The sequence below is a fragment of the Chionomys nivalis genome, chromosome 10, assembly GCF_950005125.1.
Source record: "Chionomys nivalis chromosome 10, mChiNiv1.1, whole genome shotgun sequence".
Taxonomy (NCBI): Eukaryota; Metazoa; Chordata; class Mammalia; order Rodentia; family Cricetidae; genus Chionomys; species Chionomys nivalis.
In genome coordinates this window covers 24,675,645-24,700,221 of record NC_080095.1, presented here as the reverse complement: position 1 = coordinate 24,700,221, position 24,577 = coordinate 24,675,645, and the positions used below count along the sequence as shown (strand labels likewise).

The 24,577-nt window shown below is 52.1% G+C and overlaps 1 protein-coding gene across 2 annotated transcripts in view; it reads right to left on the bottom strand.

Annotated features, from left to right (window-relative positions):
- Positions 1-24,577, bottom strand: part of Itpk1 (inositol-tetrakisphosphate 1-kinase) — a 137,577-nt gene that overhangs the window by 14,499 nt on the left and 98,501 nt on the right. For both annotated transcript variants that reach the window (XM_057783164.1, XM_057783165.1), the window contains exons 4-7: positions 22,791-22,908; positions 6,247-6,345; positions 5,743-5,783; positions 2,203-2,368 (exon numbers count right to left, since the gene is read on the bottom strand). In XM_057783164.1, the coding sequence (XP_057639147.1) occupies positions 2,203-2,368; positions 5,743-5,783; positions 6,247-6,345; positions 22,791-22,908 (424 nt within the window). The remainder of the gene's footprint in view (positions 1-2,202; positions 2,369-5,742; positions 5,784-6,246; positions 6,346-22,790; positions 22,909-24,577) is intronic.

Here is a 24,577-nt window from a genome sequence, read left to right as displayed (position 1 = left end):
TCATTTGCATATCGCTTTCACCCTGCAATAGCATCAAATGACTGGGACAACCCTGGAAATACTTAGTCATCCTTTCAAAGAAGCAAGAGGTACCACTCTCTCAGTATTCTGTGGACCAGGCGGGAGAGGGAGAGAATCCTTACACAAAGCTAGAAGCCCAGGGCAATATGGCTTCAGGGTCAAGGTGCAGGATGAAAGAGCATCAGGAAGGAGCCGAAAGCCACGAGAGTGAACCATGGGCAGAGAACATAGAACATGAACACATTTGCTTAGTGGTTCTCTTAGTGAGAAGTCCTTGGGTTCCAGTTCAGGTACCTGTAAGGTGCCATGGCTAAATAAGTCACACACATGACTTTGGACACTGGCATGTAAAGAACTGAAATGCACGTGAGAATCAGAGGAGAGCAGCCGTGAAGTGAAGATGGCCTTGTCTGTATCTCAAGTCAGGAGATCTGAGCCCAAGGAGGACATGGGAAGCTGAGGGACCTGCCACACTATGTGGCCTGGGCTGGAAGATTGGGTGGGCTCTTGAAAGAAGCCAGAGCCTCAAAACCCCCTTCCCAACTAGTCAGGAGAATGTGTTGCTGAAGCCTGAGGTCTTGGTCAGGCTGAGAATAGGCAGGCCAAAGTTGGAACCACGCCACTTCCAGATTAGACAGACACACTGAATGCCACTCTGATGCCCAGCCCACCTCTGAATGTTATGCCTCAGGGCGCTTCGCGGCCTAGAAACAGTCACGAGAGAAGACACACTGACAGGTTCTTGCCTTCGTCATTCCTGGCTCCCAGTGCCAAGGCGGAAACTGGCCCTGGTGCTTTACAACCAGGAAGGAGAGGAGGAAGCAGTGAACAAACACGCCTTTGTGGGAGCAGGAACGGAGATCAGACGCCACATTTCATTCAGAGATGAGATGATTTGGGGAAGAAAGGAAAGGGCGTGTCATAAGCGAGGCAGAACTGTGTGGCGTGTGCGTGTACGTGTGGTGTGTGTGTGGGGGTACTGGAGATGGAAACTGGACCCCTTTATGCTAAGAAATATTCTGATAGGCAAATAAATGTTTTGTGAAAGCCTTGGTCTCCTCTGTCGCACAGCCTGCAAGAGTATCTCTTGGTGGTATACGTGACCAGTGTCAGGATGGGGCTGTCCCAAACCACCTGGTCTCAGCAAGGACATGAGAATCCACACATAGCTGCAATGTGCCTGCCCTCTCCTGTGTTAAATGGAAAGGAAAGCGACCCAGGGAAGAAGCCCAGAGGGGACAACATAAGGAGACGTTGCAACAAGCCCCAAAGGGATGGCGACAGTCAGTTCCAGGAAAGGGCCCTCCAGGGGCCTTGAGGAAGGCCTCTGCTTACTCTTCTGGAGCTGGCCTCACCAGGGAATCCAGTGTCCAAGAAATCCTCAGGGAGAGCCATGTTGTCCTGACCCACAAACTTCTGGGACTTGCTTTAGAGGGGGTTTCAGGACTGCTAGAACATTCTTATGAGCAGCTCCAGTGTCAGGACATCTTTAACTGAACGGCTCAGAAGAGTTGGTACCCAAGACAGATGGAAGTGAGCGTGTGTAGTTCAAGGCTGCTCTCCAGAGCATCCCCCAAGACCCTCAGGGACAATGACAATGAGTCATGCAAACACCTCTACCACGTGACATCCAAGGGATGCCAGGGGAAGGTCACTGCAGCATGGCAGGAGTGACTATGCCCACTGGGACTTGCCTGAGGGCCTCCACAGGGATCTCTGTGACTCTGTGGCTGCTGCCTGCTTTGGAAACCCTGATATACTTGACAGCTGTGGAAGCCACAGATAATTCAGACTCAGAGTCCTCGTTTGGAAAACATGCAGAAGGGTTGGTAGTCACCTCCCTCCCTCACTTCCCACACCTGCCTAGCCACACCTACCATGGCATACTCCTGAGTATCATCATTGGATGGGTCCAGGAAAATTCTTGAGGGATAGGAAGCTTCTAGAAATTCGCTAGAGTTGGCAATGGCTCTGAGGGCTGGAGCCCCACAGTGCCTATGGCATATGGTCTCTCACTGGTTCTTCAGGACCTTTTTAATCCATCTACTGTATACAACTTTTTCAACTTAAGTCATTTCTCCCTCTCCCAGAAATAGCAAGGAATACCCGGGGAAAGACAGTGGGTATCCATCATGGCCCTGCCCCAGGCACGGAGTGACAATACGAGGGACAGTGGATTACCTGACGTGCCCGCAGAGAAGTTCTTGAGGGAGGGTCTCTGGACCACCGTGTAGGACTCGCCCACCACAAACACCTTGTAAAGGACTGCGTTGTGGTTGATGAAGTTCTGGACCACACAGGGGGGCTGGATGGCGTTCAATCCCTCCTGGTTGAACACAATGGCCATCTGGGGAAACAAAGACCAAAGTCTCCATCAGAGTCTATCAGCTTCCTGCCTCCGACACAGCGAGGGGCTTGTCGCTTTCCTGGGCACCACCACCACGACCTCTCCTTGGCCCTATGCAAAGAGCTGGTGCCCAGGATGGGTGGAGGTGACCATATGAGGGGCTCCTCCACCAAGTCCAAGGCTGCTCTCCAGAGGGTCCCTCCAAGACCCTCAGGGACAAGGAGTCTTTCTTCAAGGACTCCCAAAGAACAGTTTCAAGGCAGGGTGAGTGGAACGTGGACAGGAACACCTGTGAACTGGGCAGCTCATGCTGAGGGGGGTGAGGCTGGCACTGAGAAACCTAGTACCCACTGGGTCTGCTGTACAAAACTCCTGAGAACCTTATTCACTGTCATCCCGTGGAATAGGGGCCCCCTAGGTTGAGCCACAAAGATCCAAGAGGGAAAGACAGGAAGCAGCAGCGATGAGCCAGGAGTAGGAGGCCTTGGGCCAGAGTCGCCTTGGGTTATAACATCACCAAAGCACTGGGTCCTCTGGCCTTACGCTCACAGTGCCTGAGATGGGCACCCTGGCACATTTCTGCATATAAAGAAACAGAGGCCCTGTGTGGTAGTGAGTGATCTGTAGGCGAGTGAGAGGCTGGGCTGGAACTGGGTCTGCCTGGTACCTCTCATGCTCTCTTGCAGTCTCATGATACTCAGTGAACCAGAGTACAACCTGGTCCTGGCTCTCTAGGGACAAATGTATTGAAGGAGACTCTGATGGGGGCTGAGTGTGTGGGGGAGGGCAACTGTGCCCCCTTCTATTCCACGCCAAGGCTGGGTCTGGAGTCTGCATGACTTGCCCTGCAGATGACAGGACTAAGGGGTGGCCCCTACCCACCTGAAGTAGTACCTTGAGTTAGGTCACGAAATGGCCAGCAAAGAGCCCAGGCACATTCTTCCTGCTAAGCAGGGCTAATGGGTCTGGACAGATGGCCACCTGAACCAAATGTCAGCCTCACATCTGCCATCACAGCTCAGCTGGGCAGGACAGAAGCCAGTTCTCAAGCCGCGTAAAAAAGCCAGTGTGTGTTGGGGTGGGAATGTCAAGAGATGCCTTTCAACCTTCGTATATGAATGAGAGGACCGGTGTGGGACAGATTCTGTAGACCCGCTCCCACCCTCCCAGACACACAAACACACACACACACACACAAACACACACACACACACGCTGAAACCTCTCGTGCTGACACACTATACAGGAAAGAATAGTCTAGGTCCCACTTTCCTTGCTATGAGCAATGTCCACCAGCAAATGTGGCCATGGGACTTTGCTGAGTTGGGGGTTATGGAAGTTCTTTGAGTGGGAAGGGAGGGAGGAGTGCCTGGCTGCCCTGTGGAGCTCACGTGTGTGCACTGGCCTACAAACGCCTGGGAATCCAGGTCCACAGAAGCAAACCGGTTGGTGAGGGCTGACAATGGCGGTGGAGGAGGCAGGGGCATGGCTCACCAGGCTGGGCTACCAATGAGGACCCCATGAAAAGCCCCGTTTCCTATCTCCGGCTCTCTAAGCGTAGTGTGCTCTCCATCCTGGCTGCACTTGATGTCAGTGGGTATCCCTGACAGATAGGAGGCGCTGGTCCCCACCCTTCCTACTCCACAGAAGACAGTCGTCGAAGTAACTAATTTCCTGCACTCCCATGTGCAGTGAGCCTTCATGTACGCAAGGATGGGGTGCACATTGCTGGCTGTGGACTGGGAGAGCACCCAGTGCTGGGATAGCAATAGAGGACATGTATCTGCATACATCTGGGGGTCAGTTGGCCTCACTAGAGGTTGATGACCACACCTAGGGGTTGAATGCCAGAGACTCAACAGGGACCTGCCCCAATCTGAATCCATAAATCCTAACACAGAGCAGCTTTTCCTATAATAATCAAATCATCACCGTGGGCCAGGCTCCATGGGAAACTACACAGTAACTCCCTCACCACATTTGACAACTGTCAAATCCCCAATTATAAACATGGGCAGAGGTTCAGAGAGACACAGCAACTGCCTGGAGGTGCACAGCAGGTAACAAGCAACACTGGCAGTAGTGTTGGCTCTGCACTGTCCCAAAGCTGTGTCCCTTGTCCCCTCCTGACACAGGCTACTAAGACCTTGAAACAGAGGAGCTACTTGGTGGTGACAGGGGACAGCACTGCGGCTGCTCTGGAGCCTGCCTGCCCCCTCCCTGGCCTACCCATGAGCTGAACCTCAGGATGTAGCTGCAGCTGGGAATCCAGGCAGCCAGGTCTCCCTCCCCATGGCTCTTGACCTTAGCAGACAGCTGCCCTTGCAGCTGGTGGTGACTCCCTTCCCATGGCAGGGCCACCCCCTGGCACAGCCTGTCCCCTGGTGTTCTGACACTGTTTACAGACATTTCCCCATAAACATCAGCCAGGAGATGGTAAAAGCCATGGCATCTGGCCTTCCATTTTTAATCTTTTCCCGGGAAGTACTTCTGACAGCAGGGCTATCTGGGTGGGCTGTCCCCACAGGGCTACTTAGCTCAGCCTTGAGGATGTGGAGCCTTGGGGGCTAAGAAGACTACAGGGACCCAAGGGCTCTCTGCACAGCCTCCGTCCTTCTTACCCAAGTCCTCACAGGCTTACTGTCCCATCGTCCCCAAAGCATTGTCTCTCCAGAGATTCTGTGCTGGTACTGGAACCCCCTGACATGAAGGCAGGGAGGGTACCCGTGCAGAAGGAAGGGCCTCAGCACACCAAAGGTGTGGGATCTAGTCTCGAACTCAGCTGAAGCAGCAGCCCTGAGACACTCCTTGAGGCCGGAAAACCAAGGACTCGTTAGCCTGGTGACTTCCGTGGGCTCTGCTACAAACTGCAGGTGTGTGTCTCTCAAATACACATGTGGAGGACCTTAGCCCCATTGTGATGGCACTTCTAGGTGGTAGGGCTTGGATGAGATCTCAAGGACGGGGCCCTCTTGAGAGCCCTCACGAGAGTTCACTATCTCCCCTCACAGGTCTACGCACATGCAAAGCATCGGAGGACGCACCGAGAGGGTGGCCGATGTATGCTCTCACCAGAACCAGGCTGTGGCCTTCTGAGTTGGGAGGCATGTCTGCTGTGTAAGCTGCCCAGCTGGAAGCCTCATCCCAGGCAGACTAAGCCAGGTGGGGAACGCAGCCTTAGGACTAGGGACAGGAAGTGGGGTGAAGTAGGGGACAGGACAGAGCCATGGCAGTTCTTCTGCTGACCTACATCCCCTAGATGTTGCTACTCAAACCAGGACAGCAAGCAGCAGCAGGCGCGGCTCCAGCAACAGAGCTTAGAAGGGCCCCATAAGAGCGACGGTGATGTGCGGACAGGAAAGTCTTCCACTTACCTCATGGGAGTTGGTGCCATGAGCCACTCTGGTTTTGCAAACTGTGTGGGAGAGACAGAAGCAGAGAGGAATCAACAGGGCTGGTAATCACATGGCCAGACAAGGGGGACTGGGACCCTCCGGATAGGAACCTCCCAGCCTTGCTTAGATCCTGCTATTGTGTGAGACTGGGGGGCATTTGGGATGGTAAGGAACTCTTAAAGATGCCTTCAGCAAAAGGCACAAAGGGCTGGTGAGACCTAAGGAGATGACAGTCACTGTGTCAAGCAGTGCCTGTGCTCAGGGTAACATGGACAGAGGTTCCAGGCCAGATAGGAAGAGCCCCTTCCCCACAACCTGCAAGGACCCTCTCAAGGTACGGGTAGAGGTTGAGACCCAGGGCTGTGTGCTCTTCTTGTATCCAGGGCCTTCGATTGCTTCAAGCAATCTCAATACTAGGGGAACTGTAAACATTACCCCTTCTCACAGAAGGGATGTCCACCCCGGAGTTTACGGTGTACATACTGAAGGGGAAGGCCAGGCCGTTCTGCTCCAGCAGCCTCATGGTGTCATCTCCACACAGGCTTGTGAGCTCCATGAAGGGCGGTGAGCAGATCCTGTCATCTAGGGCAGAGGGAGTGTGGTCAGCACACCCCTCCACAGCCACCCACTACACCCACCCCCAGTCCCCGACTCTGACCGTCTCCCGACTCTACAGCCCGGTGTGCATGTGTGCACAATAAACCCGGTGTAGTTTTTCACATTTTCTGCCAATACAAAATCCCTGATGTTTTGGTTATGAGCCTAGCCTTTAACGGCTGAACCACATCTCCAGCGCTCTGTCGGTATAAAATTCTTACAAGCTAAATGGAAAATGTGAGGTGCAATGAAAACTCCCGCAGTTTTACAGCTATAATTACTAAATTCTAAGTCTTTGAGTCTATGTTTACACACAGAGAGCTATCTAACTGAATGCCATTTCGTATGCTGAAAATTAACCTGATGCATTGCTGTCGCCTCCTTAGCTCGGTAGCCCTTTCCCCCATCAGTATCTTGGTTTCCTGACCATCAGAGACAATCAATGTCACGTGGTTAGCTCTGAGATAGGCTCCGCATTGTGCTGTTGGGATCCCAAACACCCGCTATAGCCTGCAAAGTCACCCTCCAAGGAGGAAACTGAAGTCAGACAGATGGAAGGAGGCTAGCCCCTCACACAGATGCATCAGGCTCTCTCTTCAACCTCCTACTCTCCCTGGACCTCTCGACAGCCAGGCCATGTACCTGCTATGCCCACAGGTCCCAGAGGGTGTGGCTGTCGTCTTTTATGCTCATTCTGTGGGATCCTTTTAAGCATTTTATTTGTGTGTGGGGGACAGGGCATGTACATGCTGTGTACAAGTGTGGAAGTCAGAGTACAACTTTCCCAAGTTGGTGCTCTCCTTCCATTATGTGGGTCCTGGGGATCGAACTCAGGTCTTTAGGCTTGGCGGTAGGCACCTGATCTCACTGCCCCCCCCCCCCCCAACTCCATGAGTTCTAACACTGTTGAACTGGGGCAAAGTCATGGAAGCCGGCTTGTATATTATTCATACTTCCTGATAATTCTGTTGACAGGCAGGTTCGGTCAAAGCAGATGACTGGTGGGAAAGCAAATGCATTTTCAATCCCTACTGATTATTTAATTACTGGTTCGTTATTGCTGCTTCTTGTCATAGCCCCCCCCCCCCCATCCCTGAAAAGATCATGAGCTCTCAGGAGGTGGGATCACTCAGGACGGGGCATAGGGACTTGGGGAGGCTGAGTGTTAGTGGAGCAAGGGTAGCCCACTCCCCACAGACTTGGAAACCCAGTCCAAAACAAGCCAGCAAGTGCTGTCCCAGAGCACCTGGCCCCATGGCCCATCAGCATGGTAAATCAAGATTCAGCCTCATCTTCCTCAAGAAAGACACCACCATGGGTCATAGTAAGAGTGTTTTCCTCCTCCTCCTCCTCCTCCTCCTCCTCCTCCTCCTCCTCCTCCTCCTCCTCCTCCTCCTCCTCCTCCTCCTCCTCCTCAGTTTATTCTCCTAAGGCAGAGTTCAAACTCCAAGAAGGCACAATAGTTTGGAGTGCAGTTTCCTGGGGACCCTGGGAGGGGGTCTAGAGCCAGTGTCTGAAGACTGCTCCAGTCACTCATGCTTTAAGGACTCCTATGCTCAGGATACCGCCCAGTGTCTCAGTTGACTTCCTGTTGCCTGCAAGATGTAGGACTTCAGCACCACGTCCACCTCACGCTGCCATGCTCCGATCATGACAGTGAACTGAACCTCTGAAGTGGAAGCTTCCCCCGCAACTAAACATTTTCTTTATAAGAGTTGCCGTGGTTACGGTGTCTCTTCATAGCAACTGAAACACTCACGCTCATAGGGCTCCCTAAGGAAGTACCCCTGTCACCCCATTAACAAATGAGAAACCAGCAACAGAGGTGAAGCTCTTTGCTCTACAGTGAGCAAGCAGTGCAGCTGGGGGCTCACGCCAGTGGATCCACCCCCAGGTCTGAGCTTCTGATCACAACCGCCCCGCAGATGTGTATCCTTGAGGACGACTGACTCAGACACTCACAACTGGACAAAGTACAGAGAAGGTGTGTCAGCGGAGTGCTCAGCTACAGGTGGGAACTGATGTCACCCCCTCCAAGACCACCGAGGAAGACTGTCAAAGTCAGAGGCTGCGGAGGACTGAGCAGCGGTGTCTTCTGGACGTGACACAGCCTCTGCAGTCAGGAGCTCATGGTGGCTGTGCCTGCACAAGACCTATATGAGATCCAGCCAGTCAAGAGAGGGGAGGAGGCCTCACAAGCACCAACCCCTGACTAAATAGCTGTTGGCAGGTGACAGCTTCTGGGGGAAGGAGCACACAGGCTGCAAATGCGGGACTCAGTGAGTTATTTGAGAGAGGGGGGGAGGGGAGGGGAGGAGAGGAGAGAGAGGAGAGAGAGAGACGGGAGAGAGAGAGGAGAGAGAGAGCGCGAGAGAGAGGAGAGAGAGAGAGAAAGAGAGAGAGGAGAGAGAGAGCGCGAGAGAGAGGAGAGGGGGGGAGGGGAGGGGAGGGGGGGAGAGAGAGGAGAGAGAGAGAGAGGAGAGAGAGTGAGAGAGAGAGAGAGAGAGAGAGAGAGAGAGAGAGAGAGAGGAGAGAGGAGAGAGAGAGAGAGAGAGAGAGAGAGAGAGAGAGAGAGAGAGAGAGAGAGAGAGAGAGAGAGAGGAGAGAGGAAGCTGGGGGGGGACAGATGGGGATGGATCTGGGAGGAGTCGGGAAGGAGTAGAGGATGGATATGATCAAAATACGTTTTCAAGAGATCTCAAATAATTAATTAAAATTTGTTTTTTAAAAGAAGTACCCACTGAAAGCCCAACCCATGTGTCCAACAGCATGATCCCCACCCTGTAGCAAGTCTCCCAAGATGGCTGCTTCAACATGTATCCATGGAAACCAACTCTTTGCTCCACAGAACCCCTCCCCTCACAGACCCGAGGACTCCATCTCCTTCAGTCCCCCACAGTGCAGAGCAACTCACACAGGTTAAACTGTATGCCCTGCCGAGGTCCCGGAGTTTCTGCCCATCCACTGTAGCGGGACTCAACCTGAACTGTCCCTGTGCCTGGGCATGTGCCCCATGCTGCACACATTCAGGAGCTAATTTGGCTAGTAGATTGGCTGTCGTGTCCCAAAACACTTTTCTCCTTTAAAACAGGTCCAAAGTGCAAGATTACGGACACCTTTGGGTGCGCTGGTATACACCTACCAGTCTTTGGTAGTCCAAGGCGGGAAGATTATGAGTTCAAGGCTGCCCGGGCTACATGGTGAAACCCTGTCTTTAAAAGAGGGGGTAGTGCTTGAGGTGACTCAGTGGGTAAGGACTCTTGCTACCTAGCCTGATTCCCATAGTTCGATCCCTGGAGCTACATGGGGAAGAAGAGAACTGATTTCCACAAGCTGTTTTCAGACCTCCACATATGTGCTGTGGCATGTGTGTGCACAGACACATACATACGATAAATAAATGCAATTTCTGAAAAGGGGCAATGACAATTAACTGTAGCTGTTGTCACGACTGTTCTATTCGCTAGAGAGTTACGATTTTCCTTCACTACACATAATTTATAAATTAAACTTTCATGGTGCTGGGGATCGAACCTGGGGACTCACAAAGGCTCAGTACTCTGACACACAGCCATATCCCTGGGACCGTATGTTAGAATGCACTGTAGAGGTGTGTGGATAAGGAATACCACAGTGAACCCAGTGCCCAGCACCGTCTGAGGGCTCAGACAACTGCTGGGGGGTGGTTAGAATGCATCTTCCATGGTTAGGGACTGTCACAGAAGTGGGAAGCCATGCCATCATCTCGACAGATGTCTTGACAAAGCATCTGAGGTGCGAGAGAGAGATGAACTGCCTGAGAGCACTGGCTCCCCTGCAGAGGGCTGGGTTCAGTTCCCAGCACCTACACAGTGGCTCACAACCATTTGTAACTAAACTTCCACGGGACCTAATGCCTCTTCTGACCTCCACAGGCACCAGGACTGCATGTGGTACGAAAGACATACATACAGGCAAAATGCTCATACTTTTGAAAATAAAAGCTAAGAAAAGCATTTGATAAAACCCAACAGTCTTCATGGTAAAAATATCAATGAACAAGATGCAGAAGGGGTTTCTTTACCCCTACTGAACCCAAGGTGAGGGTAGAGAAAGTATGAGAGTCCATCTCTTCCCAGAGGTGTTTGAAGTTCAGATGAAATACACAGCAAACAGGCCACATCCAGATCAGTTAGCTCTGCCTTTCGGAACTCCTGAACAGGTAAGAGGTGAGCCTGGGGAGGATGAGGAGCCAAGAAAGAGAGACACACTCACCTACTGATGCTCTAGTTCATTTAGCCAATGTGGAGATGGCTATCCACACCCTGAACTGCTGCCTATCCTATGCCTCCTCTTGGGAAAGGACACTGGGATGAAGGCTGTAGCAATGCCATGATCAGTAGGGGCTCCTATCATAAGCTTGGGCCACCATGAGATCAGTCCTGAATGAAAGCAGTCCGAAGCCTGCAAAGTAGACACCAGAGAGTATTCATCCTGTACTGCCCTGGCAGCCAGAGTCATTCCGGCGCGCCTGTGAAATCACAGTGGACTAGAAACCATTACTGTTTCCAGCTTGGTTTCATCCAGCACAGCAAAGTTTAGCCTCTATTACATACATCATCAGATAAAACAGTGGTACCCAGGTACAGTGGTCAGATACGGGAGGGCAGGGGGCTGGAAGGAAACAAAACACCTAAGGGAAGTGCTGAGATGTACCTGGAGGAGGGGTGTGCACATGGCCAATATGAGGGAGAGCCTAGCTGAACAGTGATGGGGAGACACAGTAATGGGCTCCCGGGCAGAAGCGACAGCCAATGACAAGGATGCTCCTGGGATCTGTCCAGTAGGTGAACACAGAACCAACCACCTTGCTGAGATGGAGGTGAGGATGGGTCCAGGCCCTGCAGGATCAGGGTGTTTTGGCTGTTCACCACCTCAGTTCCCAAAGATGTACCCACTGCCGGAGGAGGGGGAAGCATCCGCAGAGGCTCTCCAGGCTCAGTCACAGGAAATGCCGGGTGTCCTCGCCAGTGGCTCTGTTCCCCAATGTGAGGGTTGAATAAAAAAAATTTTGGTAAGTCTGTGCTGGGAGCCAGAGAGGTTATTTCTGGCTCCCGGAGGAAGGGTACTGTTGTTGATTTATCTGTCATCTTATTTCTGGACGGGATTGCTTTTTTTGGGTAGATGGTGGGTTGTCTCCCTGTAAGGGCTGTAACATCAGCCCCTGAGAAGCTCTGAGGCTCCCAGCTTCCCACTCCGCTGTTTCACACAGACAGCACAAGGCTGAAGGGCCCTTGGGGAGGGGCTAGTCCCAGCTGCTGGCTCTCACCAGCCCAGAGAAGAAACTCACACAGGAACGGCACTGGCACCCAGATCACACACAGTGTCCTGTCCACTTTGCAGGTAACAAGCGAGTGAAAAAGGCACAGAGGATGTCACAGGCACCGCTCTCAAGCTCGCCGGCTTGACTTTAACCCAGAGCCAAACCACTCACTAGCTGAACCATTGGCAGATGCTGAACGAGTAGAATTGGGTTGTTAGGAGCACGCAGCCCGTGCCCAGCTGAGGGGACACAACGTCCTAAGTCATGGCTATGCACTGGTCCATGCCCAGCTTCCCAGGGCGTGTCAGGTGTCTGAGTTCAAGGTCAAGAGCTCAGCACTCATTGGCTGGCCTCAGTGTATTTTTGTTCTCATCTTTGCTGTTTTTTAACACGTGAATTTTTCTTTTTCATTTCTGCTTTTATGGAACACTGCCATTCCTTCCATTCCTATGATTTTGTATCTTTGGCTGTTTGACTGGTGAAATTCCCCCCCTCCCGGACATGTAGTGATTATTCTCTACCACAGCCAACGTCAGGGACCTCTCTCCTACATGTGGCTCTTACCTGTGGCAAATTGCTTCTACAGACTTGAATTCCCAGGAGTGAGGTTTGGGGGGTCCACAGGAATGGACGTTTCTTTGGTTCTTCCACACTGTGTCCCCAACGGATGGAAGTAGTACTACACTGTGACACCAACCACGAACACCTATGCTCTCCCAGCCCTGGCTGGTCCCCTCTTCAGGCAGTATCTGTTTTTGGGGGGTATGCGGGGTAGGTTCGAGACAGGGTTTCTCTGTGTAACATTCCTGACTGTCCTGGAACTCTTCTTTAAACCAGGCTGGCCTTGAACTCACTGAGATCTGCCTGCCTCTGCCTCCCGAGTGCTGGCCAGGCAGCCTGCCAGAGCTTGGGTCCCTACTCAGTCACCTGGGGTGACAATAAGTCAACCCTGTATGTGTGCAGAGCTGCAGCACAGCTGGAGGAGAAAATGCACTGTGTGTGACATAGAAGAGACAAGTCATCAGGCAGAGCCTGGTGGGCCATCCTCACGCTCCTCCAGGGCACAGGGAAGGCACACTAAGCTCCCAGGAGGGAGAGCAGTGGATATGCTCGGCACTGATATCTTTGATGCTCAGGACCAGGAGACTGTGGAGATCAAGCCATCTGGGGGAAGAAGGATCCCCCAAAATAAAAAGTGGCAGTGATAATAAGCATTACCGGAGGCCCCAGAGCCAGTCCTGTTGCCACCACCTGTGCATCCAGCCAGGTCACCACACCTCTCTCTTACCCGGCCCCCCATCTGTAAGATGGGACAGTTACGTCCCTCACCTCCTGGCCTGCTGATGGGTCACAGGAGGCTACACATTCATGCTGGGCATTTGGGAACTGTCAAGAAGACAGCCTGGGTCTGAAAAAGCATGGGATAAAACCGGACTTGCTGAACATAGTGGACAATGAGGACTGAGAACTCAAGAACAATGGCAATGGGGTTTTGATCCTACTGCATGTACTGGCTTTGTGGGAGCCTAGGCAGTTTGGATGCTCACCTTACTAGACCTGGATGGAGGTGGGTGGTCCTTGGACTTCCCACAGGGCAGGGAACCCTGATTGCTCTTAGGGCTGATGAGGGAAGGGGACTTGATCGGGGGAGGGGGAGGGAAATGGGAGGTGGTGGCGGGGAGGAGGCAGAAATCTTTAATTAATTAATTAATTAATTAAAAAAAAGAAGACAGCCCTGTTGCAATATGCTAGCACCCTCTAGAGGGCATTCGGGGTGTCCTGTTTCAGCTCACACAGCACCCTATCATCTAGGCCTGCTCTGCTAGGACAGGAGACTAGCCCTGGACTTCTTCCCAGCCGTCACCCATAGCCAGCCTCTCTTCACACAATTTTCTGACCCCAACCTGTGGCTCCCTGGCATCTGACGCCTCCCAGCAATGCCTTGCTGGTGTAGGTTTCCTATAGGTGGAGACTAGCTCGCTTCTCAAGCTCTCTCTACCGAGGTAGCTCACACTAAAGGACTGTGCCCAGGTCCTGGGGTTCACATGGAAGCCCCAATCCTCTCAGCTCAGAAAGGATCTCTTTAATGAGGTATCCAGTAAAATGAGGTCACCAGAATTGACCCTAGTTCAAGAGAACTGGTGTCCTTAGGAGTTCAGAGCTGAGCGTAGTGGCAGAAGCCTGCAACCCCAGCTACTCAGAGAGTTGAGGCAGACAGATTACAAGCTCAACGGACGCTGCCTCAGAATTTAAAGAGAGCAGAGGTGCCAAATGATAAGAGCACAGGCTATCTTGAGAACTAGTTCCTATATATGCAGTCACTATAACTCCTAGGAGGGCAACTGGCTGGGGTCATCCGGAGCCATTCGGGGATGAGGGGGAGCATTCCACAGCGGCCACAGCTGCTGCTCTGCTCCCTAAGGAGTCAGAGGCCCTAAGGCCTCTGGCTCCATCGCCCTCCCTACTGACAACTACCGCAAAACTTGGCCCCCTGGCTACAGGTAAGCTACTGTGGGGGAGGGGGGGATGCCACTGCAGCTGAGGGAGCAGGACGGAGCAAACAGACGCCCAGGGTGTGGCATTTCCCAGCAGTTGCCAGTGTGGCCTGAGGAAGCATGCCACAGGCAGTTGGGTGAGAGGTTTGCCTCCAGATCAAGATGGTGACCTGACTCCTTCTCCGGGAGCCATGCAGCTATTTGCACCGGGAATGTTCAGAGCCCAGGAGGGTAGGAGCCAGACACCGGCTGGGACAGGGCCAGACATTCCTGAACCCTGACCAGCTGCTGGAAATGTGGATTAGCTCAATGGCAGCTGTCCCCACTGATTTACGGTCCCCCTAGACCCTAAACGGGACTGCCCCCACTCCACTCCCAGCTTCAACTCCCGAACTGCAGCACAAGACACATAAAACAAAGCTCAGAGTGCTCTCTCTGCAGGATTCTTCCAGGAAGCAGAGATGTTAGCTTGGCCGCAGCACAGAGACCATGCTCGCCCTGAACAAAATGGTATTTTTAAACGCTTTCCTCCATTCCAACGGGATCCTAAATAGTAAGAAAAGGAGCAACAACTCTTCTCTCAACCCCTGAGAAGGGGAAACTCCATGGAGGGGTTCATTCAAACAGAAATACAAATGGCCAAGAAGCACAGGAAGAGGTGCTAAGCCCGTCTAATCGTGGTATTAAGATGAGACAGGCTGGTGTGGTTAGACAAACTGTTTAAGGGTAATACAGCAAGGTCTGCCAATGTGAGCACGTTTGGAATCTCAAGCAAGAAATCCCACTTCTGGGGATATATTTTTACAGAAATACAGAGAAACATCGTTTAAAAAAAAAGTTAGTCCAAACAAAATTGGATAACCCTATGCACCCAAATATTCAAATAAATGATGACTGACTAGCTTAAACGCTGGAATATCATGCTGTTCGGAAAAGGTAGGCTCACTCTCCCTCTTTTTAACACTGACTCAGAAACATGACAAGGAAGGTATGAAGGGGGTGCAGGCTGTAGCAGTGTATGTGAGTGTAACCCGGCTTCTGCCTATTTTTGAAAATGTGTATAGATGTCACATATTTCTGCAAAGCGTGAAGACCCTGGAAGGATGGATTTCAGAGTAGCGGCTGCTTCTGAAGAGCAGTTAGGGCTGGAGGGATGGCTGAGATGTTAAGAGCACTAGCTCTAGAAGCCTCCAGTTTGATTCTTAGCACCCATATGTCAGTTCACAACTGTCTGCAACTCCACGGGCACTGCATGCACGTGGTGCACAGACATATATGCAGGAAAAACACCCATATGCATAAAAGAAAATGATTGATTGAAAAAAATATTTGAGTCAGCAGCGTGGAAGGTCCTGCAGGCTGACAGAAAACTCAAGAAAAGATGTTGTCTATTGATGGAAGTATGGAAAACTTTGGGGGCAACCTGTCTGGAATTTGAGTGTACTGGGTGGAGCCGGTCTCTTGACAAAATGGGGGAGGTGGGGACCACTAAGTAGATGGCTAAACAGAGAAGTTTAAGAATAACTATATTTTATTGATTTTTTTATATTTCCATTTACAAAATCGAGGTGGATCTCATAATAGGGGTCATGTCACAATTCACTTAGCACTCTGTAATAAGACCCAACACGTCTGACACTTTCCCCTCCCTCTGCTGGCGCTTCCCGAGGCACAAAGTGGATGAGAGGGTGCAGCACTGGGGCTGCATGGGACAACTCAGCAGGTGTCACAGCCGCAAACGCACAGTCCAGAGCTCTGGTGCTGCCGCCAAGGCCAGGTCTGGGGATCGTGGGGAGTGAGTGTCTGAGCTTTCATCCCCACACAACCCATTTCTTTCCGTAGCCCTGGATTCTCTAGCGACTCCATCTTCCCTAACCAAAACTTTAAAATGGGTTCTTTTCTGGCTAGACTGTCAGTATTTAAAAATCTTTCAACTCCACTTTCTGTTCCCAAGTCTCATTTTAATTCCCCCGTCTTCCCACTCCCGCAAGCCTACAGCCCTTAACATGGGAACACAGAACACAGAAGGTACACAGCCATCTTTGGTTCCCGTTGAACCTAGGCTGCAGTGGGAGCTGCCATGAACAACGACTCTGCCAGGTTGGTGAACAGGCACAGCTTGGACCTGATGGGTGGTAGTGGCCAGCCTGAGGCTATGCTCCCAGGTGATCTGCCCACAGTGTACTCTGACCTCAGGGCCAAAGCCCTGCTCCCTGCAGTAACATAGGCTGCTCCAGCAAAGAACAATTAGGATTATTTTCCAGTAACTACAGAGGACAGGGATTTGGTAACCAACCACTTGTAGAGCATCTATCTAGTGGACATCTGGGGCTTTCTCCGGTCAGTGACTTCTTATATTAGAGGGTGCTCACTCCTGGGAACCGGTGGCGGGGCCCAATGGGATGACTTGGGAATTATTAACCATAGGTCCCAGCACCTGTATGGCACTATCCCTAACAGCCACAGAGATGAGCAGGCACACAGGAGCCAGAGTACCCTTGTGGTTAGGAGTCAGGCTCAGGAACCCTGGCTAAAAGCAACCCAGACAACATAGATGCCACCCCAAATCTGCCTCCGGCTTTCCTGGAACCCCAAGTCATCCAGCTCAACACACACAGTTGCACTCATCTCTAAAATGGGAAAGCCTTCCTCGTAAGAGTCATCTCGGGAAGAGCCACCAACCACACAGTCAGACACACAAGAAGCCACGCGGCTGCCTGAAGCATGGCTCAGAGCGGGTGGGTGACAGTAGCTCTCCTAGGATGGACAGCCGCACCCTCACCCACAACACCCACCCTTCTTTAGAGAGCCACTTTTTCCAGAGCTCTAAGCTACATTCTTCTCTTTCCCCTTGGTGTCAAGATTACTCAATTTCAGTCCTGCTTCCAAACTGCCTCCAAGATGAACCATGATTAAATTCCCATAAAACCACAGGCAGAGAAGATTACTTGCACCACGCACGCCCCTCCCTGGGGAGGCTAGTGTCTGGGACAGGCCATCTGTCACCTCCCCAGCTCATGTGGGAGGCTACGGAAAAAGGAGGGCAGGAAAGGCCAACCTCACCCCGACGTCCTCAGAGACCTAAAAAGGAGCCTTTTCCCCAAGACCCTTCATATCTGTTATCCCTGAGGACAAGGACATGAACCCACGCCATCCAGTGACACTCAGACGTTTCTCACACATGGCTTCAGTCAATTAGGTAACTGGCTAGAGCAATGCCTATAATTGCTCATCCTGGCAAACAGAAGCCAAGCCTTGACTTTGGGGATGTGTCTCTGGACCCTGACCCTGTGTGGCACAGTGGGTTGTCCCTGTGAGAACTGGCCTTCAAATGCATGCATGGTTTGTCATCGCGGCCTCCGCCTCCCTAGCTCCCTGAGGCCTGCATCAGGCAATGTCATGTTTCTGGGAGCTTCCACCTCTAGTCTAAGCTGAAATAAAGCTCGGGGTGGCCTGTGCCTCTGCCCGAGGGGTGGGAGTGGTGGTGGATACAGGGACAGGTGTAGGCCCGTCGCCAAGTGACTATCTCCACGGATAGTTATAGGAATGAGTCCTGGGTTAGGCCTGGATGTGTCATGCAGGAACCGCCCAGCCTCACGCGCTCCTTCAGGGGACTGCTGTTGAACTCAGGGGCAGAGGCCACACCCCACATGGGCCAGGGGCTCAAGGGCCATTCCAAATGCCATTCATCCACGAGAAAGGCAGGTCTCCAAAGGACGAGCTCACATTTTTGGTGTGGCCTGGCAGATGAACTAGTACTCCCTCAGATTCATGCCAGCCCTTCTAGATTTCAGCTGGGCAAAGAGCTGCCCAGACTTATTTCCCGACTCCCTTGCAGCTCAGCATTCAGCTAGTTCTGGCCACTGAGGGGACAATATTTTGCAGCTTCCAGAACCTTCTGAAAGGTGAGTAGGGTTTGTTCCCTTTTGCTCCCCATCCTAACAGTTAGATCTCAGGATATGACGGCTAAAGGCTCATCCACCACTGTGGACCAGGAGGGCCATGCAATCAGAGAATGAGGTTCTGAAGCTGCCTGTGCGCTCATCCTCTGGGCCTTTACACAGAACAAGGGAAGCCCTATTTTACTTATGCGTTGCTGTCATAGCAACTTACGCGCTGAGGTTTGAGTCTGGTAAGGCAGAGAACCATCTGTCTGGCTTCCATTCCCGGCCCTGGGAGGACATGAGCTCTGGGAAGGTGAGGCTGAGCCCATACAAGGCACCGACCACATAAAGGCCGTAAGGCGGTCTGGTGTTCTGACAGCTGAGGCCAAAGGCTTCCTGTAACCCTGATACTAAAGGGCGTGGTTCCCTAGGGAATGCTCTGCATGGGGATGATGGCCACATAAGTGTGGACACTGGCCTAGATACTATGTTATTCTTGAGGCGCCTTCCCCAGGGGCCACAGCCATCTTCCTTCCCTAGTCCAGGGAAGCCAAGGGCTCTGCAGCAGCCTCTCCCAGCTCTGGCTTCCCTGAAGGCTGGGTTCTCAGAGAACAGGGAGGGCTGGCAGCTTAGGAAGGCTAACCAAGCCCCTTCTCTCTAAACAAAAGCCCTGTCGTTTGCATTGCTATAATTATCTGAGGGAATTTCAGGGGTAATTATGGTCGTTTACAGCAAGCCTAAAAAGGGATGTGTGCCTCCGAGGAAAAGCTGGGTTTGGGGCACAGGCACAAGGATGCATTTCCCATGAAGGGTCCCTGCACCTGCAGAGGGGCTGGAGAGATACAGCAGGGAGACACCAGGGGCGCTGCCGTGGAGATGCCCCCTGCTTGCAGGAAAGGGCTCAGAAAGGCCCAGGCCCACTGCCCTCCTGGAAGAATACAAGTTGGCTTGGTACAGACAATAAGGAAAATTCTGGGTGCAGCGCTCACAGCCTCCCCCCTCAATACTTCCTGCCAGCCCAGAACCATTTGTGCTTTCGGGTACGGTCAATGGTTCTCGCAAGCCCTGGCAGGCCAGGCCCGCCTGGGAGGACCTCCATAAATCCCCCTATCTTGTGGCTTCTAGGAGACAACGCCTGGGACTGTGGCTCCAGATCCAGCAGAACGGCTTCTGTCTGGTGTCTTCCTTCCAGTCTCCCAAGCGTGTGCTGATGTGAGCCACTGTCAAAGGGTCTAGAACCTAGGTGTCCCTCACAGGACACTGGTGGTGACGGTTAAAAGCTGCTTCCACCATGTCTATACCAATCGGTTGAGAATTTCATCTCACTTGCTCAAGCAACACAATATTGTCTAGAAACAAAAACCAAGTCCCCACTCTACTCTCCGGCTTGGCATTCTCAAAGTTCTTCATAAGTCATCGTCTGCCAGCTTCCTTCAATGCCCTCACCACCCTCATCTGCAGGCCAGCCCACGGCATGCTCAGGCCTTGCCTACCCCAGCTTTGCCACTCAGAGAGGTTCTTCTCCACAGGGACCTAGGGAAGGAACCCTCCTACATTCCTCTGAATCTGAGTCACTGTGTCTCACCCCCACCCCAGAAAACTCTTAGAGCCCACTGCTCCGTACTTGATGCTGTTGCTCCTAACACGCTGCGACCCTTTAGTGCAGTTCCTCGTGCTGTGGGGACCCCACATTAAATTACTCCAGTGCTATGGCATCACTGTAATGTTGCTACTGTTATGAGTCATAACGTAAATAATGTAATATCTGTGTTTTCCCATGGTCCTAGGAGACCCCTATGAAAGAGTTGTCTGACCCCCAAAGGGGTCACGGCCCACAGGTTGAGAACCGCTGCCATAGTAAAACAGAGTTCCTGAAGTCAGGAAGGCCCAGCCTAACGCTCAGAGCAGTTCTGGGCAGATGGCCCACTGCTGGCCCTTCTAGAACTTTAGCCCACCGGAGCCCCCCACCCCCCCATGCTCAGCAAGGTGAACTGTCATTCACAAAGAAGTCTGAACTATTGGCTTGAGGCCCGCTTCCATCTTAGACAGAAACATAAGCACTAGAAAGCAGTGTTTAATAAAGTCTTATCTAGGAAACAAGCTAAGATGTCCTAAAGGCTCAGGAAAGAGACCACCATCTTGGGGGCACAATAGGGAATGCCCCAGGTAGCAGCAGGATCCACCTGGGGCTTGGTTACCCCGTTACCTAACCATCGGGTTCTCCCTGAACACTCCCCAGACATCTTCAGACCAGATTGTCTGCGACCTCCCAGCAGCGGGCAGGCTCCGTAAGGCAGCTTCAGCACCACAGCCTGGCTCCTAAACCATGAGGTGCATGCTCACACCAGCCCTGAGCTGTCCTTAAAATCAGGGTGCAGGGGCCCTGACTTCCCACTCATTAAAGTCTCCAACAAGTTCTAAGACCCACTAAAGATGTCTGAGCCCTACGGTCGTATCGGAAGCAGTGAGAAGCTACTGTTTCAGGTGACCCGTGGGGGCAAACAACATTCTATGCTTTTACAGACAAAATCCCCAGTACTCTAACTGCTGCCTTGAGGATGAACCCCACTACCCCCATCTAGAGCATACACAGAACAGGTTAAGTGACCAGTCCACGGCCACATGGGGAGCTGGAGCCAGGTTCCAATCCAACTTCAACCTGTCTCCTTCCACAGCCTGTTTATTTGGCTCCACGGTAGTACCTTCCACAGACCCCACCCACCCACCCACCCAGCATACACACACCTCACAAGCAGGCCTAGAACATCAGATGAGGCCATGGACCTGCCGTTTTCTTCCACCAGCGAACCCTTCCCTCATCTCTAACGCTACTTGCCCTTTATGCGATCAGTGTCCAACAGACACAGCTTCTTCTCACCTGGGGCTTTGGACCCATCTTGGAAAGCAAAGCAAACCATCCATAGTCAAGGAAGAAGGCTGCTGCCTGCCTGCCCTCGGACCCCACAATAGCTGGGAAGTAGTGAGGATCAAGCACCAGGAATGAAGCCTCCAGACCCCCTCCAGGACAGCCAATCCCAACTCTTCCCCAGGACATATTCCCCTTGTGGGGAGGGGTTCTGCTCTAAGCAGGACCTTGACTGCACAGGGGCAGGCTGAAAGGCCACTGAATGCCAGTGTGTCTACTCGCTCTTAGGCCTCTACTGTGGTTTAAATACAGTGTGCGTCTCCTCCCAAGGTCCACGTGGTCGGAGGTCCCTAAGGTTGCTGTGGAAGAGGGACTGAAACTTTAAGCGGTGTTTCTCAATCTGCCGTAGAATCCTGGGGGAAGGGAGTCTGAACGGACTTTTCACAGGGCTCGCCTAAGACCGTGGAAAAACACAGATATTTACATCACAATTCATAACAGTAACAAAATTCTAGTTAAGAAGTAGCAATGAAAATAATTTTACGGCTGGAGGTCATCACAGCATGAACTGTGTTGAAGGGTTTCAGCATTCAGAAGACTGAGAACCACTGCTTTAAGGGATGGAGGCTGGTGTGTGTGTGTGTGTGTGTGTGTGTGTATGGGGGGCTGCAGTTCCTAATGGGACTCCTTGGAAGCTTTCACAAGGGGGAGTTATTATCAAAGAAGCAAGTTTGGTTCCACTCAGCTTTTGGTGTTCATGGCTTAAGACACAACCGTCTTCCTGTTTCCATCTGTGTCCCTGCCAGTGTCGCCTGCCACGAGGGAACACAGCCAAAGAACAGCCCTGCACTGCACTGCCTGGACTTTACCTTCGAAACCATGAGACAATTAAGCTTTCCCTTTCCACAGAAGGCTTAGCTCAGGTACTTTGCTATGGCAACAAAAAGCTGTCTAATGCGGGCTCCAGGACTCATCTGGAAAATGGTCAGGATCGCTGTGCCCAGCAAACAGTGCTGACAGACAGAATACGGGAGGCTTCAGGCCAAGCATGTGGTGCTTACCCAATAAACGGATGCTCCCATAGCCCCATCCCTTCATTCAGGACTACCTCTGGTCCTGTCTACGGGACTGAGCTCACTGGTCCTGCCCCCACAGCAAAGGACCATTAGGGTCAGAGTTCAAGGCAGCTTAGGCCACAGACATGGTCTGTATGGGGGCAGTCGGGGGTGGGGGCGTTCAGCAAAGAAAGAACTCTGTTGCTTAAAATGAAAACAAAACAGTTCAGCCAGGGACAGATTAGGCAGCTACCTTTCATGAGGGTCTTTCTAGAATGTCTGTCTCACAGAAACACACCTCGTAAAGGCTGTCTGCTCTCTTTTGGGGCTGGCCTGCTCCCGGGTGGGGTCAGGTGCGACAGAGAGACAAGACCTCTGGAGACGAACCAGCAGCTGGCAGATGTTCCACAGGCAGGGGAGGCTCCCCCCAGGGGAACAGCCTGTACCCCACGATGCTCAGCAGCATCTCTCTGCATCTGATTAGAGGCCTGGTTTCCCCTTGTCTCCTTTGCCCTGTTATATAACTCCACTCCACGTGAGTGGTTCTGCACACACGCCTGTTCCCCGACCACAGTGCTATCAGGACACCTCATCTCCCCCCAGGGGTTCAGCACAGCAAAACCCCTTGCAGCGGTCAGAACTCAAGAAGCATTCTTTGGATTGTATTTCTTAACCCTGGTTGCAAAGTAGAACATAGTTCTTCCCTACCTATGATGGCTGCCCCCGGAATTCAATTCCTTCCTTGCTCTTCCTCAAACATTAATAACCCGTGACTGTAGAGGAGGGTGGGCCACACCCATCAGCAGGCTGAGACACATGTGTCCATACCTTTCATGTAGGCCTCAATCTTGCGGATAAGCTCGTAGGACTTGGAGCGGTCTAACAGGGTCCTGATGGCGGGGAGGGGGTCCAAGACGATGGTCTCAGGGTGAGCATCAATGTACTCCTGAAAGAAAAGCCCACTGTGGTTAGAGGAGGAGGGACAAGGGTGATGACAGGGCTGTGCGCCCACAATTCTCCACGAATCTGCTCTTCTCCCTCCTTCCCCCACAACATGACTTTGATTAAACTAATAATGGGCCCAGAAGAGGACACGTGACCTTGTATCTGTCCAATCAGAAGCACACTGGGGTCTGGCTAGGATTCTTCTCTGCTTCCTGAAGGAAGAAGCACAGAGGTGTGTATCTGTGCATAGGCACAATGGGGACTTAAGCAGAGTGTGCCTAAGGCCTGAGTGCAGAAGGAGAGAGCAGTTGTGCTCTGATGGGGTCCCTTTGCTAAGAGTTCTGTCTGAATCCAGACTTGCTCTATCTGCTCGGTATGCTCCATCAGAGCGCCAGCCCAGCCTACCGCACCAAAGGATAAGGACCCCAAATGTGTGACTGTGCCACTTACTCCGCCCGTACCACTAGGTATTCAACCTTGGTAGAAAGGTGTCAGCCAGGAGGACTTCCTCTCCAACATGGAGCAGTTTTTCATCTCAAGGGAAATTGGGGTAGGGGACAGCCTTTGAAGAGTCTGGCATCATCCTGAAAGGAGCCGACACTTACATGGGAGACAAGACGCTATAAGACAACTCAGTAAATTAAAGGCAGAGGGGCTGGGGAGATGGATCAGCCAGTGAAGGGCTTGCTATGCAAGCATGAGGATCTGAGTTTAACTCCCAGGTCAGGTGACAGCAGGCAGGCAGGCAGATCCCTAGGGCCTGCTGGTCACTCAGCCTAGCCTACTCGGCAAGTTCCAGAGGAGTAAGAGAAAACAAGGTGGGCAGTTTCAAATGAACACTTGAGGGTGACCTCTAGCCTACACACACATACATGCACACACAATGCGCACAAACACAGACACACACGCATGCACACACAATACGCACACACACAGACACACATGTGCGTGCGCACACACACGCATGCAGACATGCACACATGCACACAGAGACACACGCACGCACACAGACACACATGCGCACACACATGCACACACAATATGCACACATACAGACACGCACACACATGCAGACGCACACAACCATGCACACCTACATGTACAGAGACACAAACATGCACACGTGTATACACCCACCAAGAGACAAGAAAAGACACTCTATCATGACTCCACAAGCCCTAGGCAGAATGAGTCAGAGCAACTTGTTGACATATGGAAATGAGACTGTCCTCTCTGGCTCTTCACATTTATAATTTGAAGGATATAATTACAAGATGCTGAAGAAGGCTTCAGTAAAAAGGCTGGGCTCAAGGAAAGCCCTTCCCAGCACCTGTGAATAAGGACCTATTTTGAAATGGGGTCAGGTCTTTAGCCATTATCAAGTTAGTAGGCAGTCCTACTGAGTATGTTTGAGTATGGGCCAGATCCTCCCTTGGACTCCAGGCGGAACTAACCCTGCTGATATCTTGAGTTCAGAATTTCAGTGCCCAAACTATGATAGAATGAATTGCTAAGTCACCAGGCTTATGGTCAAGACAGCCCTGCCCCCCTACCCCCCCCCAAAAAATAATCACACAAGTTCACTTTATCACCGCTGCCTTCAAGTCAGCCCCACCCTGGTCCACACCCCAGGCTGAGGTTAGCAAAGGTCAGAGGAGAAAATACCCACA